The 19812-nt window shown below is 43.1% G+C and overlaps 1 protein-coding gene across 3 annotated transcripts in view; it reads right to left on the bottom strand.

The window, feature by feature from the left end:
* LOC115472830 (dual specificity testis-specific protein kinase 1-like) overlaps positions 1 to 19812 on the bottom strand; it is a 221254-nt gene that overhangs the window by 40214 nt on the left and 161228 nt on the right. For all 3 annotated transcript variants that reach the window (XM_030207278.1, XM_030207280.1, XM_030207279.1), the window contains 2 exons: positions 12020 to 12141; positions 5031 to 5079 (listed from right to left, as the gene is read on the bottom strand). In XM_030207278.1, the coding sequence (XP_030063138.1) occupies positions 5031 to 5079; positions 12020 to 12141 (171 nt within the window). The remainder of the gene's footprint in view (positions 1 to 5030; positions 5080 to 12019; positions 12142 to 19812) is intronic.

Raw genomic sequence — 19812 nt, 5'->3', positions numbered from 1 at the left:
CAAGGAATGAAGAACACATAGAGCTTACCAAAATAAATGTTATTGAAGAGAGACCCAATTTGGCCATGTTTTGGCTTTGCCTTCATCAGGGGTCACCAGATTCCTCAAAACTGCATCATACAGTTAGCTGATGCAGTGAGAGGAGACACTTCTACATTTGGCTGATGATGAGTGTTTCTGCCAAAGCAAACCTTTTAACTTTTGTTTTGAAGAATCTAGTGCCTCCTGATGAAGCCACTGCTGCATCTTCTTCATCCCTTTGATCACCTCTGCTGTTCATGTTGCTTTGGGTGTTATTGCAGAGTTTTTCTCTTGGGTTTTTTTTTATAATGGAAATTGCTTACAAGAACATTTATGCATAATGTTTGTCTCAGGTTTTAGTATGTTGCATGTCTTTTGTGTTCTTTAATATTTTGTATAACATGTCATACTCTTAGAATTGGAAGACAGGCAGACCACAAGTCAAATAAATTAATATATACTCAAAAATATGTAACTTCCTAATAAAGTACATGCTTTGAGTTTTATCATCACTAAATATTCAGGCTGCAATAAAAAAATATCGAGGTCTACAAATATCTCCTGCATAACAGAGAATTAATTATTCACTATTGTGGCCTACTCAAGGGGGCGTATTATAGGGGAAACTCTGACATACAAATGACAGGATTATACACAGGTGGACAATGCAGCTTTGGGTCACTGTAAGTGTGAACATTGTCAATGGTGCAACTCTACTATAGAGGGTCCCAGTTGGGATCCCCCTGGATACTATTGAAAAGTACATTTGAGAACATCTACTACATGCAGTGTTGTGCTGGAGCCGGCTCACACGAGCCGGTTGTTAAATTTATTGGCATCTTGCGAGCCGGTTGTTTACCGAGTGCGAGCCGGCTTGCCTCTCCTCCCCCACCCCGTGAGCTGCAGGCTCCCCCGCTCCGCAGGTCGTCCATCATCTCCTGTCTGCCCTCAGCTCCCCGATAGCCCTCGTTTCCTTCCTGTCGCCGCCCTACCTTTAAATATTGTATTTTTCCTCGCGTCGCAGCACCGGCATTGAAAGCAGCAGGCTCGGCTTGGTTCCAGCCTTCCCTTGCATGGTTCTGCCCTCGCGGAAAGAGGAAATACATCAGAAGAGGGTGGAACCATGCAAGGGAAGGCTGGAGCCAAGGTTGCTGCTTTCAATGCTGGCGCCACGACTTGAGGAAAAATACAATATTTAAAGGCAGGGCGGTGGCAGGAAGGAAACGAGGGCTATCGGGGAGCTGAGGGCAGACAGGAGATGATGAACGACCTGGGGAGCAGGGGAGCGGGAATCGGGGGGGGGCTGGAAGAAGGCAGGAAATGTCTGGCGTTGAGTAGGGGAGGGGCTAGAAGGGAGATGGGTGACATGGGCTGCTGGGGGGAGGCTGGAAGGAGATGGTTAACATGGGTGGATGGTGGGGAGGGCAGGGGGGAGAAGAGGGTTGCTGAACATGGGTGGATGGAGGGGATGGCAGGGGGGAGAGAGGGTTGCTGGACATGGGTGGAAGGTGGGGAGGGGACAAGAGGGTTGCTGGACATGGGTGGGTGGATGGAGGGGAGGACAGGGCGGAGAAGAGGGTTGCTGGACATGGGTGGGTGGATGGAGGGGAGGGCAGGGGAGAGGAGGGTTGCTGGATATGGATGGAGGAGAGGGAAGGGAGAGAGAAGAAATGCTGGACATGGATGGAGGGGATGGCAGGGGAGAGGAGGGTTGCTGGACATGGATGGAGGAGAAGGAAGGGAGAGAGAAGAAATGCTGAACATGGATGGAGGGGAGGGAAGAGTGAGGAAGGAGATGAGGTGAGGGAAAAGGAAGAGAGGAGAAAAACTGCACATGGATGAAGAAAATAGGCAGAAGCTGAATCCACTGGACAGTCAAGTCTGCGGAGGACCCAGCTTTTAATTACGGATGTAGGGCAAGAAATGAAGAAGAAAGGCGGAAAGTAAAGAAATAAATGGAAAGGAAGCCCTGGAAACGGAGTTAAGAGGACAGATAGCAGCAGAATCGGATACTGGGCCAGCATGATCAGAAAAACAAAGTCACCAGACAACAAAGGTAGAAAAAAATCATTTTATTTTCATTATAGTGTTTGCAATATGTCCACTTTGAGAAGCAGGTGGAGGAGTGGCCTAGTGGTTAGGGTGGTGGACTTTGGTCCTGGGGAACTGAGGAACTGAGTTCGATTCCCACTTCAGGCACAGGCAGCTCCTTGTGACTCTGGGCAAATCACTTAACCCTCCATTGCCCCATGTAAGCCGCATTGAGCCTGCCATGAGTGGGAAAGCATGGGGTACAAATGTAACAAAAAAAAACATTAAAAGTTTATATTTATTTACTTATTTATGGCATTTTATCCCACTTTAAACATGAATTAGATTGGAACCTGGGATCATTTAATTTTTTTTTCCTGGAGTAATGCATTGCCCCCCCCCCCCAGGCTCACTCCCCGGCTATAGCCAGCTCTGCAATTTGGGGGGGGGGGGGTGCAGAGGTGGATGGGAGGGGTGCAGAGATGGACAAGGGGGGGCGCAGAGGTGGACCAGGGAGAGAGCCTGTTGTTAAACATTTACCAGCACACCACTGACTACATGTAATTCTTCCAACATAGTTTGTCATACAGTGTCCCTGTGATTTGCTGTATGTGGAGGGGCATAATTGAACGGGGACACCCATCTCTAAGGGCACCCATCTCTATGGATGTCCTGGCAAAGGGGCAGGGAAACGTGTATTATCGAAACAAGATGGGCGTCCATCTTTTTTTTCGATAATACGGTCGGGGATGTCCAAATCCCAACATTTAGGTCGACCTTAGAGATGGTCATCCTTAGGCCGTCCTTAGAGAGATGGTCGTCCCCGGTTTTCGGCGATAATGGAAACCGAGGACACCCATCTCAAAAACGACCAAATCCAAGCCCTTTGGTTATGGGAGGAGCCAGCATTTGTAGTGCATTGGACCCCCTGACATGCCAGGACACCAACCAGGCACCCTAGGCGGCACTGCACTAGACTTCAGAAATTGCTCCCAGGTACATAGCTCCCTTACCTTTGTGCTAAGCCCCCCAGAACCCACTCCCCACAACTGTACACCAGTACCATAGCCCTAAGGGGTGAAGGGTGGCACCTACATGTGGGCACAGTGGGTTTGTGGTGGGTTTTGAAGGGCTCACATTTACCACCACAAGTGTAACAGGTGGGGGGGGGGATGGGCCTGGGTCCGCCTGCCTGAAGTGCACTGCACCCACTAAAAACTGCTCCAGGGACCTGCATACTGCTGTCACAGAGCTGGGTATGACATTTGAGGCTGGCATAAAGGCTGGCAAAAAATGTTTTTACATTTGTTTGGGGGTGGGAGGGGGTTGGTGACCACTGGGGGAGTAAGGGGAGGTCATCTGGTCAGTTCGGGCACCTTTTCAAGGCTTAGTCTTGAAAAAAATGGACCAAGTAAAGTCGGCCAAATGCTCATCAGGGACGCCTTTCTTTTTTCCATTATCGGTCGAGGACGCCCATGTGTTAGGCATGCCCCAGTCCCGCCTTCGCTACACTTTTGACATGCCCCTGTGAACTTTGGTCATCCCTGTGACAGAAAGCAGTTGAGGACGCCCAAAATTGGCTTTCGATTATGCCGATTTGGGCGACCCTGAGAGAAGGACGCCCATCTCCCGATTTGTGTCGGAAGATGGGCACCCTTCTCTTTCAAAAATTCCCCTGATAGGGTGCACTTCAAAACCAGTTAAACTGAGATTATCTGAACATAAATCAAGAATTTTTGAACAAGTTCTGATAGCTCCTTTGGTGTTCCATTGGATTGAGAAAAGTCATCAAATTACTGATATGAGATGGAGAATTTTTGATAAGATTGTGTTGGGGTGGGAAGGTGGCAATTTTGAATGGCTGCTTAATTATAAAAAACAAAAGTGGATTTTTGAACTCAATACTATTTCCACCAGAGGACTTAATCTTGAGATTAATTGTACTTCCTTAATTTGAAGATTCTTGTGATTGGAGGGGGTTGGGTCAGTTGACGCATGATACAACTTTATAAGTAAGTCTCAAAAAGGAAAATATACACATACTTTTTGTTTAGAAAGTGCCCAAGAGAAAAAGAACTCACACAAATTTTGCACCTGCTTATTCAGTGGCTATTTTTCCATAAAAATACTGAAGGTGGATTTGAAAATGTGAATATATAAGCACATTATTTCTCAAGCATGCCCTGGAAATGTCTCTTGTATGGGCTTTGCGGAACAACAAGTGGAATTTTAGCTACATAGAGGGCAATTTTCAGACTGCTGTTCTGCACAAGTGAATGGGTATTTTACCCTGGTCAATGGCTTTTGAAAAATGCCTTCTAAAATAGTCTCATGTACAGGTGATGAACGCATGCAATTAAACACTTCAAGAAGAATCACAACAGAATAGCAGAACCATTTACCTCCAGCTCACAAGTTCAACTCCAGATTGGTGGTGGTGATTTTCTGCCACTGCATGGACTTGGAACTTTCTGTCACTAATCTGAAATGTTTTTGAACTTGTTTCCTTTCCCTGATTGCAGCTGGATTGGAAGGCATAAGCCAACATTGGCTCCAACCTTATACCTTCTTTAAAGAAAGTTACTGTGCAGGTTGGTAGGGACATATAAAAGTAGTTAATGAAATGAGATGGTGGTTCTCACACCATTTCAAAAGGACATAGTAGAATGTTCACTTTACAGCTCCTGTAAGATTTCTGGGGATCTGTGAATTCTACTGAACAACTTGTTGCTCATTCTTGAGAAGAAGGACAGAGAGAGAGCTGATACCTCACAGTTAATAATGCACTTTAACATAATGATTGGATAACTGAGCATGCATTCCCCCACTTAGTCCACCCCCAGCACCCCTTCCTCCCCATGTCAAACCACAACGCTTTGTAATCATGGAAATAGCCATCAATACTAGTGTGACCATGGCTTGTAAAGGACATAGGGCATTTCAGTATGCATGACGGTTTCACAGTAAAAGGTCTTTACCTCTAGGATTGGATAGAGTTTGTCATCTTTCACGCATATTCCAAGATACCTAAAATAAAAAATAATCAAGGTTGATTTTGTGGACTTTGTCGACTCTCTATAGGCTGTAACCATACGGAAGGGTGTCTGACTCTGCAAGTGTAAACACTAATTTTCAAAATGAAACTGCCATGCAGAAATCCTGTTGCATCACCAGTCCATGAGGTTGGAGATGCAGCGGGGCTTAAGGGTCATGCAGCATGTACTAAGCCTCATGGTGACCCAGATGCAGGGCATAAGGGCAGAGCTGAATGCCCTAACAGATGCTTTCAGGCCCCTTGGGGCATGCAGCTCTGTCTCTCCTGACCCCATGCCATAAGGACCACATTGTTTGGGTGGAAATGGATGTTGAACATCTCAATGTACCACCAGGATCATACTGTGTGGCAGTGGCATAGCCACGGGTGGGCCTGGGTGGGCCGGGGCCCACCCACTTAGGGCTCAGGCCCACCCAACATTAGCACACGTTTAGTGGTAGCCGGTGGGGATCCCAAGCTCCGCCAGCTGAAGACTTCCCCCTGATGGTAACAAAAACACTACTGTCCACAATACCAGCACCTGCGCATGCTCAGCTTTTAGCGCATGCCTGCTACAGACTGCCAAGGTGGAAAGGAGCATTTTTTTCACCAGCTGAGATCATTTTTTTTTTGGGGGGGGGTGAAGGGAACACTTGGTGCCCACCCACTTATTGCCTAGGCCCACCCAAAATCTGTTGTCTGGCTACGCCTCTGCTGTGTGGCCAAGGAAGGGTGGTAAATATTTTTTGGGGAGGGGGCAAAGTCTTTTGTTCTAGTTAATGGCATGGACAGAATACTTTTGTATAGTAAATAATTTTCATGCATATTTCTGACTCCACATACAATATTTCCTTACATTAATCACCTTTATTTTTATTACCTCCTGTTACTCAATCTTATCTGTGTATGTGTTCCATTTCTGCTTACAGCCTATACTGTTATTAAGGTGTTTTAAAGTGTATTGTGCTGACACTGTAAATAGCATATTTTGCTAAAATGTGTGCTGTTATTTGAATATATTTCCTGCTGCAATTGTTTATTGCCTATGTCCAGCTTATTTGTGCTGTACACTGCTTTGGGTGAATTTCTTCAAAAATGCGGTAAATAAATCCTAATAGCTAAATAACTAAGGGCTCCTTTTACAAAGCAGCGCTACCAATTAGCGGTGTGCTGAATGTGAAGAATTCTATTCTATTTCCATGGGCTTCTTCACACTCAGTGCGCTGAGGTAAAAGAAACCCTTAGTTATTTAGCTATTAGGATTTTATTTACTGCAGTGCTCCTGGGATTTTCTATTTCTTAACTTGGAGGCATTTCAAAGTGAAATAAAAGCCCACACTTGACCCGGCCCACCCCAGCCCCAACCTCATCCCTTTTCACTGCAAAGAAGGGAAGGTAATTTTCAGAAAGGGGGGTTTCCACAGAACTTGTGGTTAACATACATAAGAACATAAGAATAGCCATACTAGGTCAGACCAATAGTCCATCTAGCCCAGTATCCAGTTTCCAACAGTGGCCAGTCCAGGATACAAGTACCTGGCAGAAACTCATAGTAGCAACATTTCATGCTACCAATTCCAGGGCAATTACAGACTATAGCTTTTTCCTCCAGGAACTTGTCCAAACCTTTTTTAAACCCAGATATGCTAACCAATGTTATTATATCATCTGGCAGCAAGTTCCAGAGCTTAACTATTCTTTGAGTGAAAAAAATATTTCCTCCTATTTGTTTTAAAAGTATTTCCATGTAATTTAATTGAGTGTCCCCTGGTCTTTGTACTTTTTGAAAGAGTGAAAAATCGATTCACTTTACCTGTTCTACACCTCTCAGGATTTTGTAGACATCAATCATATCCCTACTCAGCCCTCTCTTTTCCAAGCTGAAGAGCCCTAATCTCTTTAGCCTTTCCTCATATGAGAGGCTAAAGAGGTAAAGAAATGTTTCTTCCTCATGCACAACCTTAGATGAATAAGAAAATACTTTACCCAAGACTACTCATGGTTCAGGCCCTAATACTAACCAGACTCGACTACTGTAACATCATCTACCTAGGCTGCACAAAGAACTTGCTATGTAAACTACAAACAGTTCAAAACACAGCCATAAAGACTCATTGGTGGCTTGAAATCGTTTGACAAGGTCTCCCATCTCTACGTCTTTTCCACTGGCTACCCATAGAGGATAACTGTCAGATACACCAACACTGCAATGCCCAACGATATGATCTGGGCCAGATTCTATGCCATTAAACAAGAAAACAGACTAACTAATTCAGAAATTCTCAAAATCCCACTCAGGATTGGATGCCTGCCCAACCAGTCCTATGAGGTGCATATCTACCAATTTCAAATCCATGATCCACACTTGGCTAACAAACACTCCATCTACTGGTCTCTTTCCACCTTCACTTGGGAGAATTATTCTCACTCCTTCACTAAAAAAATAAGCTAGAATCCTGAGCCAATGTAAACAACTATCACCCAGTAGCCTCCATACCATTCCTGACAGAGCTAATGGAAGGCCTAGTTACCATACAGCTGACTGAGCACCTGGAGAAGTTTGATATACTATACCACTCTCAGTCAGGATTTCAGGACAACTTTAGCTCATGAACCATTTTGTGCACCTTAATAAATTATATTAACACACTACTGGTGGAAGGAAAGAAGGCACACATCATGCAATTTGACCTATTGAGCGCCTTCGATGTAGTTGACCATGAGTTACTAATAATTCTGAACAACATTGGCCTTACAGGTCCAGTCCTAAAATGGTTTCTAGGTTTCCTTACACATAGATCTTATCTGGTAAAAATGAACAGATCACACTATGAGAGACGGAATGCAGACAGTGGATTCCCGCAGGACTCACCACTGTCACCCATTTTGGTCAATGTTCTCATGGCCTCGCTAGGGTATGTTCTGGAAGCTGTCAGATTCCATGTTTATACCTATACAGATGATATTACAGTCCTAATCCCAACACCTGACAATATCCATACAATAATACCCCATATAGAGATCTATATTTCTCAGATCACTGACTGGATGGCTAACAATCACTTCAAACTAACCTGTGAAAAAAATAAATTTCTCTTATCAGGTCATCATATTACTACCAGTCAGAATTGTGTGTTCACAAAACATGGCCTATCCTACACCTTAGAACCCTTTCTGAAAATTCTGGGAATTACAATATATCAGAATCTATCCTGGGAGGCACAGGAAAATGGGATGGTAAAGAAATGTATCTTCCTCATGCACAACCTTAGACAAATAAAAAAATTACCCGAGAACACTTTAGACTCATGGTTCAGACCCTAATACTAACCAGACTGGACTACTGTAACCTCATCTACCTAGGCTGCCCAAAGACCCTACTACATAAATTACAAACAATTCAAAGCACAGCTATAAGACTCATCGGTGACTTGAAAAAGTCTGACAGGGTCTCCCATCTCTATGTCCAGTTCCACTAGCTACCCATAGAACCTAGAATTGCTTTTATTTTCAAAATTATCCAGGGCTTTGCCCCATTATATATGTTTCCTCTTACGGCAACTTTAAACTTGGGATATGGCACAAGAAATGCCCTTAAACCGTCCTTCCCATCCTACAAGAGATTCTGTTTCTAGAGACTCTTCTCCAGCCTATTCCTGTACCAAGCTGCCAAAACCTGGAACAGTCTGCCAACATCAGTACTGCATATGACCTGCTATACATGGTTTTGCAAGGCTATAAAAACTGCGTTATTTAAGAAGCATGTCCTGGCACAAACTCCCTAATAATTGCTTACCCACTACTAGATCAACACCAGAGTGTTATGCTGAATGAAACCTAAACCTCTGTATTATCTCATTAGCCTTATGTAATAGTCTCTGTTTTATTATGTACATTATCCCAGTTGTAATTATTACTGGTTCTTTCTACTGTAATCTGCTCCAAACGTTCAGGCGTGAGCAGAATATAAGCCCCAAGTAAAGTAAATCATTTGGGTGCTCTTCTTTGAACTTTTTCTAATTCTGCTATATCTTTTTTGAGATACAGCAACCATGCAATACTCAAGGTGAGGTTGCACTAAGGCAGTGGTTCCCAAACTGTGAGCCGTGGCACCCTGGTGCGCCACAGCGAACTTTCTGGGGTGCTGTGGCAAATCCCGACCTCCTTCCCACCACCACCCAAACCGCTACTGCAGACAGCGGCTGCAAAACAACAACAACAAAAAAGCGAGGGCAGGGCTGCAGCAGCCTTCAAGCATGTGCTGACAGTTCTTCCTGTCCTCTGCCCCCGGAACTGGAAGTTGATGTGGGCAGGGGCAAAGGACCAGCAGAGCTGAAAGCGCATGTCTGAAGACTGCTGCAGCCCCGCGCTTGTTTTTTTGGATTTTTTGTACGACCACTGGGGACACAGAGCAGATGGCCTTCGGGACTGCTTTTGCTGCCAAAGAGATTGATGAAAACAGGAGACAGGATGAAGTCAAAAAGTTGAAGCCAATAGGTCGGTCTCTGTTTCCCCTTCCCATTCAAAACAAAGCAAGCAAACCTATGAGCTGTTGCATGCACGTTGTCATTCTTTATTGTTGGTAGCATTTTTTATTTAATCTCACTTATATTTTCAAACATGCTGGCTTGTGCAGCACACAGATGTACACAGAAGACGTATAATAACGGAATAACTTTTCATAGGTAGAGTAGTAATTTGTTATAAATCGTAATTAGTGTTTGATTTGGAGGAGCTGGTTATAGGGACACTCTAGCACTGTTATATTTGTGCAGAGAAAAAGATGGAGACCTATGTGGCTGGGGGGGAGGGGGTGGGGTTGGAAACCTGTGTGGCCAGGGGGCGGATGCACATCAAAAATGAAATTACCGCATGGGCCATGCGGTAGCCTGGCGGTAACTCTGAATTGGAGCCCGTTGGGTGCGCGTAGACGCCTACGGGGCTTAGTAAAAGGGCCTCTTAGTTTCTTACACCAGTAAACTATACTCATCATGTGAGCAGCAGGAATGCAACCCCTGTATCAATTCAGAGAGCAGCCATGTTTGAAACTCTGATTGGCACATATTGGCTAAGTTGTCATATACACTGCACCAACGCAGTGACATTATCCCACAATAGATATATCCAGTTGCAGCAACTGGACAGGACTGGGAATTAATGAATTTTTTTGTCTGCTTGGAGGTGAAACACTTAAATATGAATATCCAACTGAAGATAAGACAAAATAGTTTATAGTTTATTGAACTTGCTTAACCACCCTAGCTGCCTGGGCATAGCAGAGCAGTGTACAAAACCAAAAACATACAGAAAAGGAAAGGAACTACAAATAATGATAGAACAGATAAACAAGCACATAGAAAAGGGAAAAAAAAAAGAGGTACAGACACACAGAAGAAGGCAATAAAACATATAATAAAAGCAGGGGTAATTTGACCTGACCGAATGACTCAAATCCCTGGGTCACCCTAATCCCCAAAGGCTTGTCTGAAAAGCCAAGCTTTCAGGTTTGCCTTAAAAGTTTTTGAAAGACAGATCACTATGCAGAGAATGGGGCAGAAAACTCCAGATCTGGGGAGAGAGGAAGAAGAAAGCACGGGTGTCTAGTTGTTTCTAAATGGGCAAATTTGGGACTTGGTAGAACAAGGTGGTGGTAATTTAAGGAACGGAGGTCCCTTGCAGGAGAATAGGAGATAGTAAGGAGGGAGACATAATCAGGGGTACCTAAATTGAAAGCCTTAAATGTCAGAAGGGCAACTTTGTAAACTATTCAGTATTAAACGGGAAGCTAGTGATGCTGTTTTCGTAAGGGAGATGTGTGATCAAAGCGGTGGGCATGGCATAGTAGTCTGATGGCTGTGTTCTATAAAGTTTGTAGCTTCTTAAGAGCAGAACGAGGTAAGCTTGAATAAATAATATTACAGTAGTCAAGATGGGAAATAAAGAAAGAAGGAGAAGTACGTGGAAATTATCATGGCGGATAGTCCGCAATTGTCAAAACGTGAAAAAGCAAAGCTTGGACAGGAGTGAGATATGTGGCAAAAATGAGAGTGGAGAATCAAGAATTACCCACAGATAGTGAAAATGTGAGACTGGGGAAATTATTGTTCCAAAGAGGGAAATGGGAGGGGGGGGGGGTAACAACTAGAGAATCAACAAGCTACAGTCAGCACTGGGGACTAATTGGTGGTAGCAACGGAATCTAAACAGGTTTGGAGGAGGGAAATTGAGAAAGAAAGGGTGTCGGTTGGACAGATCATCAAGATATCATCTGCATAGAAATAAGTGGATATACCGGAGAACGATTGGATGATATATATTTCTTTACATCTCTGGATAAGTGGATGCAGACTACCAAATGAAGTGGTGAGAGCAAAAGTTAGTATTGGAATTCATAGACAGAGGAATGAGGTGGGCCATGACCTTACCAATATTTTGTCCAACAGCATCAGCAACTAGAGAGCTTGGGGAGGGGGCCAGAGATTGGCCTATTTAGCCCCTGCAGCCAAAAAGATATTCTTTTGCCCCTGCTGGAATTGAATAAAGCACAAGACAGGTACAATAGAGCTGCAGTGGTGGGAAAGTGAGGGTAAACCTGGAGATGAAATACGACAGGTTTATCACCTGTTTAGAAGAGAAACAGGGCAGACTGGATGAACCTCATGGCCTTTATCTCTCATTATAATCTCTGGGCCAAATATTCAAAAGCACTTACCTATCTGGCAGCAGCTGCTATGCAGATAAGTTCCCTATCTGCACTACCCTGATAATGCTGCTGAATATTCTTACAGTTTGCATTGATGGATAAAGTTAGGCCTCAGCTTGCAGTGGTCACTGCTGAATATATATATTCAATGGCTGGCCTTTAAAAAAAGCATGCTGACCATGTGTTCAAACATTTCTTTCATGTTTACTATCAGTCAATAAGTGACCTACCTGACTATGTTGGGGTGTGACAGCTTCTGCAAAAGACTAATCTCCCGTACAATCACCTCCTGGTCCTCGACATTCTTGTAGATTTTCACTACCATCATCTTGGAGGATGAACTGGAAGTTACCTAGGAAAGAAGGAGCTTACACTGTGAAAGTCTCCATGCAAAGCTTTAACCCAAAGAAGCTATTTCTGTAAAATACTCTACATTTTTAGGTCAATGAAGAGCTTTGTATACACGAAGGATTAACAAAGGAAAAGCCACAGATGAAAGAAAAGAATCATATGCCCTCCAAGTCAGATTTTCTTTTCTCAAAATTTGTTACTTAAAGAGGCGTGTACTTTCTTTTTGAGACAGATGTTTCTTTCTGCTCTTTTGAATTTCCATTTTACTCAGTTTCTGAGCTACTCCACCACAAGCCTTCTGCTGCAGCTTCTGAAGGAATTTTCCACAATTTTTGTTTTTCCACCATTTTAACTCAACCATTACAGTTATACTCCCAGACCTCAAACTAGAGTACAATATGCTTGCACCATGAATATAGCCACTATGAGGGGCAGGTGTATAAAGTATGCGCATACATGATTAACATAATGGCATAGACACAGGTATGAGTGCACATACACATGTAAATGCCAAAATATAGTTTAAGCACAATCCTATAAATACATGCATACTTAGTGCGCATTTTACAGGTAGGCATATGCAAAGCATAGGCAGAGTATGAGCAGGCCCCATACTTAAACACATAATAACATATAAGTTACGCACATATCACTGGCAGGGCCAGTGGTAAACATGATGGGGTCCAGGGCAGATGCTAGAGAGGGGGGTCCCAAAGCTTGCTTGCAGGCTGTTTCAACTTCAGGCAGGTTTGGGGCCCCCTTTAACATGGGGACCCAGAACAATTGCCTTGTTTGCCCACTCCTAACGCTGGTCCTGATCACTGGAACTTAGCTGCACATATTTACACCATTCTGGCATGTGTCATGCCTAAATTACAAGTACATATTTTGCTGGTATGCTAGTATTCTATAAAGGAAAGCAGGTGCCTATGTTCCTTATTAGAATAGGCTCGTACCAGGCAGGCACCCAGTTATAGAATCGCCTCCTAGGTGTTGCCATTGTGCAATGGTTGAGATCCCCTCCTCTCATCTCTTTTCCCCAAAGGACCACAGCAAAACATAGTGAACAGGTGCAGAGTTTGCAAGCAATATGCATACAGTCAAGAGCAGCATGTGGAAAAAATGCTAGGGCTTGATAATGCCAACCAGTTAAAACAAACTGTAGGACAGAGAGTAATCTTTTGGGTTTTGCTAACCCTGAGATGAATAGGGGCGGGAAGTTTGCAAGAAGGAAATAACAGAATTCATTCAGTTCTTTCTGCTGCACTTGATGGTGTCAGAAACTGGCAGGTAGAATTGGCACACTCAATAACTGTTTTTTCACATTGTCATATACGGCAGAAAACATTCATGCCATTTCTTCTCTCATCTAGATTATTTGTCCCCTTCTCCCTTTCTGATTTAGTCCTCATTTTCCTTTATCCTTTTAGCAGTGAATCCCATGTTGAACATCTCATGGATCTCCCTATTTTGGATCTGCCATATAATTCCAAGGGACTCAGCTTGGCCACTCTTAATGACAGGATGTGGAGCTCAATGGACCGCTGGTCTATCTCAGCAGCCAGTTTGGGTCTCTTGGAAGTACCTAACAGATTCAAAATAGGGAGTCATTCCCAGCTGCAATTTTTATATTTGTCTGGCTAATAATTGAATTTATCTCCCAGAAATTTGTCCAACCCTTTTTAAACTCAACTACACTATCAGCCATGACCACATTATCCAGAAACAAATTTCATGATTTAACTGGAAACTGACTGAAAAAAAGCACTCTGCTAAATTTCCTAGATTTAGCACAATCTAAAAGGGTAAATACCTGTTCTCCATCATTTAAGATTTTATAAAGCTATATTATATGCCTTGACTTTCCCTCGATGAGCTCCTATGCCAACTTCTGTGACTCTACTACTGTTACTGCTTATCATTTCTATAGCGCTATTAGACGTACACAGCGCTGTACACTTGAACATGAAGAGACAGTTCCTGCTCGACAGAGCTTACAATCTAATTAGGACAGACAGTACAGGACTCCTTGTACTGCTCTTTCATTTCCACCCACTCCTCTTCCCTCAGTGTCTGACTTTCCCTACTCTCCCCTCTGCAAATTGGTCATTTTTTTAACATATTGGGTCCAAGATGGCCACTGTGTGCTGGAGCAGTGCAGCATGTTAATTTTTACCTTTTTTTCTTCCTCTGACTTTTCGATAGCAATGGAGAAGCAAAAATGGGGCCAAAAGCATAAGATCTGCAGGCCCAATCGATTCTTTTGTTCGGAGAGCAGGGAATCATGTATCTCATTTGGAGCAAGGTCTGCTGGAAGCATCTGCCACAGAGAGAGAGAAAGGCAGGGGCTGCTCCCTTGGGCCAGAAGACACACTAAGCCTGGATGCCAGGACCCCGCCTATGCAGCTGAGAGTGGCAAGTTCCCCTGTGCTGGATGTTGGTGAACTGCTGAGGATTCAACAGGGGCCACTTTGTCAGCAGGGGACAAGTCTAGGGCAAGAAAGAGCTCCAGTGAATAATGCTGTGGGACATCAAATTGGCAGGATGGAGTTGAATGGAGGCTCAAGGGCCCTGGAACAAATGGAGGCCAAAAAGCATGTCCTGAAGTACATAACTTAACTATACTTGTGAGCTCCCTGAAACTTTGCTGCAAAAACTTTCTGTAATGTCATTAGAATCCATATGGTTGTTTATCTCAGATCTGGCCAAGACTATTCTTCCTGTTATAAGTTACTTGACTCCTCTTATAAAGACTTTGGAAAATAAGATACATCTTAATGAGGCTGATATTTTGAAGATTAATGCAGTGGAAGAAAAAGCTGATTCATTACATCAAGTAGTGCATCAAGTACAAACCACTCAAAATTCCTTTCTTAAGGATTTATCTGCAATTTGATTTAAAATGGAGTCAATTGAAGATAGCATTTGTAGTGCATACTTAAGATGGTGCATATTTCACCTATGGAACAAGTTAGAGAAGATATATACTGGAAGTGTTGCAGATAATGCAGGATCATCCTCCTCCAATAAAGCAAGCATATTTTCTGTTAAATGCTAAATATTCAGCTACTTTGGAGGAAGGAAATATGTTAGATTCATTAGAAAAAAAGAGAAGAGATTGAAGCTACAAGTATGGACCCTAGGACATTGGTAGTATCATTACTACATACTGTGCAAAGAGATTTTTTTGTTGAGCTTGTACTTTAAATCTAGAGATGTTCCCCCCCCCCCCCAATATTTAGTGCTATTTAACTGGTCAGAACGGATGCTGACCGGTTAAATAGTGCTTAACCAGCTATCCTTCGTTGAATATCTGCAGTTAGCAGCTGGCAGATAAGCAGTTATATCTCGCGATATTACTGGCTATTTGCTGATTTTTAAACCAGGTTTGGCGGTCATGATTTTCTACATCATATCCTGGTATATCTTTGCCTGGTTATCTTCAAACCAGCCAAAACCCCCCTGGATATTCAATGCCAGTCATCCGGGTTCAGCGTGGACTGCAGGAGACAGCCCGGCTATCTTCCGTGGTCTGAATATCAGGGTCGTTATGTTTATAGGAAATAAGATTTTGGTGTTTCCAGACATCTCAAGTGAAACCCAAAGGAACCTAAACCAATTTCTTGTACTCTGTCATAGAGTGCTCCAAATTAGAGGAACTTTTTTCCTTAAATATCCCTGTAAATGCATTGCATGCTACAACTCTCATAAACATATTTTTTGAGAACCTGCCCATTTGTCCTCCTTTTTAGCTGCCAAGCAGGTCTCAGTAGGGTCTTCACCATTAGGGGTCATGGGGATGGGAAATGTTTGATTGATCCCTTCACAGCTCACACTACTTTGGCCTTTTCCTTTTCTATTTTCTTTTCTTGAATATTTAAATATCTTTCACATTGTACTGGATCCCTTCAATTTGAGGACTTGAGCTAGGGTTGTAAATTAGTTACCTTATTTTTCCTTTTATTTTATATTGAGGGTAATTTTATTTTAACCTTTGCCTATTAGCTATCTGTACAAGTTGACTGTACATTTTGAAAACCTATAAATAAATGTTAACATATTGTACCCCTGTTTCCTCTGTTCTCTGCTGTTGGTCTGGCTTCCCTCCCCTATGTTCTTCTGTCCTTTTCACTGCCCCATAATCCCTCTCATCTTCACTATGCCATTCTGTTGTTCTTTCCTCTCTCCCTGTCCAACTCCTTCCCTTTCCATGTCCCCTTCCTTCCCTTTCCCTGCTCCCTCCCAGATCCCTATATTTGAATTGTTAGAATTTGTATCACAATGTTGTTTTCATGAGTACTCTGTCAGTCTTTCATAACAGATGTTGTTCTTGCCTTTGGGGTGGACTCTCTTATTCTTCTGCCTTTTTTGTGGTGGTGATTTGTAAACAGCTCAGCTTCTCTGCAGGTAAAAGTGCCTCTTTTTGTTTCTATAGTACATAAGTACATAAGTAATGCCACACTGGGAAAAGACCAAGGCCCATTGAGCCCAGCATCCTGTCCACGACAGCGGCCAATCCAGGCCAAGGGCACCTGGCAAGCTTTCCAAACGTACAAACATTCTGTACATAAGTTTATATTTGTTAGGATCTATTGTTTTGCTTTCACTATAGCCCCCAAGAAGCTGATGCCCAGTCCTGCCTAGACAGCAACTGAAACCATTTTTTTTTTTTTTAGACTGTTGCGAGGGGTCTCAGCAGCCATTTTGTCAAAGGAGCTGGCATGGGCAGGAGCAAGTGGGAATCACTCCTGCCTCCTGTAGACCACCAATGATACGGTAGGCCTGGTGGGGAGGCCTATGCGATTTGGGAAGGGGCTCAGGCCTATGTGTAGTTCCAGGAGAGGGGCTCTTTGTGTCAGTGGGGGAGGGGGGATAAGGAGGAGGAGGGAGTAGGGGCTGTGGTCTGCACAGCACAGCTTTGTTTTCAGCACTGGCATTTTCAAATGAAACTAAAACAAGACCGAATCCAAATTTTGGGCCAGTTTCAGCACTGAAGTCAAAACCTAAACTGAAATTCGGTTGGCCTCTAGTCCTGCCTAATAGTTGGCTAACTACTGCTACAGAGAGTAATTTTATCACAGGCTGCCTAGCCTTGCAGGAAGTATGTCAAAATTACTTAATTTTTCACAGAGAAAGTATGTGCATACTTTCTCTTTGAAATGAACCTACAGAAAGTACACACACAGTCATACTTGCTATTTAGCTTGCACAAATTTCCCAGCTTTTGGGAAATGCTAGGCAATATCTGTGTGTAAAACACTGCTTTACCTGCACCCAGAAATGTCTTTTAATTACACTATAAAGGTTTAATAATGATGCTTGAAGAGTTGAAAATTAACTGGTATTGTCCAGGTCACTTGGCCTACATCAATGCTTTTGTGTCAGGGTAAATCTTGGGTTACTATTCATAGGTCTTATCTCCCTCCACGTTATTGTTTGTAAGAACAAAGCAGATGAAATATAATCTCCTGCAGACACAACAGCTCTATTGAACTGATTAAACACACCACAAAATGGGTTGCAATGGTCTTTATATGCAAGGTTGCTACTAGTCAACAAAAAGTGCAACCAGTCTGAGATACCAGTGTGAAACCTGAGAAAATGAAATAGCAAGAACACCATTATATTAATTCAGATGATCCCTAACAAAAATGTAAACAGACATGGCTACTTTTACCAATGGATAAAGGGGCAGCTACCCCAAGCCCAGCTTAACAGGAGTTAAAAGCAGCCATGAGCACAGGGCCCACGCCAATCCAGCATCTTCCTTCCCTCTCTTCCTCTCCTCCGGTGCAGCTGCTTCTTGGAATAAAAAGTGGCATAAAGGCATCGAGCCACTGTTAGTCTCAAGGAGATTTGATTGAGAACAGGAGATGGCATGACATTAAAAAGTTGAAGCCACTTAGGTTAGTCTGTGTTTCCCCTTCCCACGCAGCTGTCGTTCTGCATACACTCACACCAAAGCAAACCTATGAGCCGCTGCATCCACATTGTCATTCTTTATTGTAATCTTTATTGTTGGTAGCATTTTTATTTAATCTCACTTTACATGCTAGCTTGTGCAGCATACGGATGTACACAGAGGAAGTATAATAATGGAATAACTTTTCATAGGTACAGTAGTAATTTGTTATAAATCATAATCAGTGTGTCATTTGGAGGGACTGGTTATAGCACGAATTTAACCTTAGCATGTGTTATATTCGTGCAGAGATTTTTTTCTTCTGGTAAAGGACCACTAAAACAGACATTATGATATGAGAATGAGGTGCTCAGCATTCTGAGTTTCTATTTATTTATGACATTTATATCCTACATTAAACATGCATTAGGTTGAAACCTGGGAGCATTTAAAATCATTTTTTCCTGTAACTAGATCAAAAGAGAAGATGGTTTGCGGGAACTTGCTCCTTTTGTTTTGGGAATGCAGTAATATATTATAAAAATGCACTTAATATTTTTATTACTATTATTTAACAGAGAGATATTCAATAATGAGGGCAGAGCTACCTTCATGCAAAAGTCCAGAGTCAATCTAAATGTGCCAATATTTTCCAGTTCTGTGATATTTATATTTATTTCTTCTTCAAGTCATTTTTCAACAGCATTTTCTCAGTTATTACCCAAATGCGAACATAATTATAATGTTAATTAATATGTTTTGGATGTTACTGAATTCTATTATTTTGTCTCACTGTATTTCCAATTTTGACACAGTATAAGTCATCACAAGGACTAAATATAAGAAAACCAATGGACTGTATTAGGGGCTTATAGAACAAATAGAGAGGGTAATACAGCATTCACAGCAAGCATACAGACAAAAAAGCAACACTGGGCCTTCAAGACTGAGACAATTGTAATTCTTTATTTAGCAACTGACCCAGAAATCCGCCAACAATAAATTTTAATAGTGCCCAGCTAGCTTAATTTTAAAAAATTACACAATGTTAAAAATTATGCTAAAAAACAAAATAAGTATTTAAAATTTTATTACCTGCAGTGCTGGCAGCTGCTTGCAGTAAAGCATGTTTGTTTCAAAGAAGAACCTTTCCTCGTTGCACTAGCTCAATGCAGCTCAACCCCTGTGGCCTGGCAGTAAGCATGCGTGCGCGATGAGTGGAGCGAGAACGAGGCTGAGGCTGAGCTCGCTGCCACGCACAGCCGCAGCATACCACGTAGGATGGAACATCATCGTCAGCAGCAGCACGCAGCAGCCTCCCAGTGCAGAAGAGGACGTCACAGGTCAAGAGCACTGCGACCTGCTGCACTGAAATTCAGTCACAGTGCCGACTGTGACTGCGTGCCGCCGAGTCAGTCTGCGCTGTGCCTCAAGCCGGAAAGCCAGTAAGTGGTGGGATGGGAGGAGTAGATCAGCTGAGCGGGCGCCGGGCAGTACGCGATAGAAACGCATGTTGCAGTCAGTGTGCGCTTTTCAACCGCGCTTGGGTGGGCGGGCCTGGGCCCATCCAGGCCCACCCATAGCTACGCCCCTGTTTTAAGGCACTGCTTATCCAACTGGAACAGCTTTTGACTTTTTACAGATGGGCCATGCATAGACTGTCCATTATTTCTAATCTTTTACTATTGTTTTCAATAGCAGTTGCTATTGTTTTGGGTGAACCAGTGTGGTGGCAATCTCCGCTTTCTGGCTTCAACCCTTATAATGAGC

The sequence above is a fragment of the Microcaecilia unicolor genome, chromosome 6, assembly GCF_901765095.1.
Source record: "Microcaecilia unicolor chromosome 6, aMicUni1.1, whole genome shotgun sequence".
Taxonomy (NCBI): domain Eukaryota; kingdom Metazoa; phylum Chordata; class Amphibia; order Gymnophiona; family Siphonopidae; genus Microcaecilia; species Microcaecilia unicolor.
Note: the sequence above shows the minus strand (reverse complement) of the source record. Positions and strands in the feature narration are given on the sequence as shown.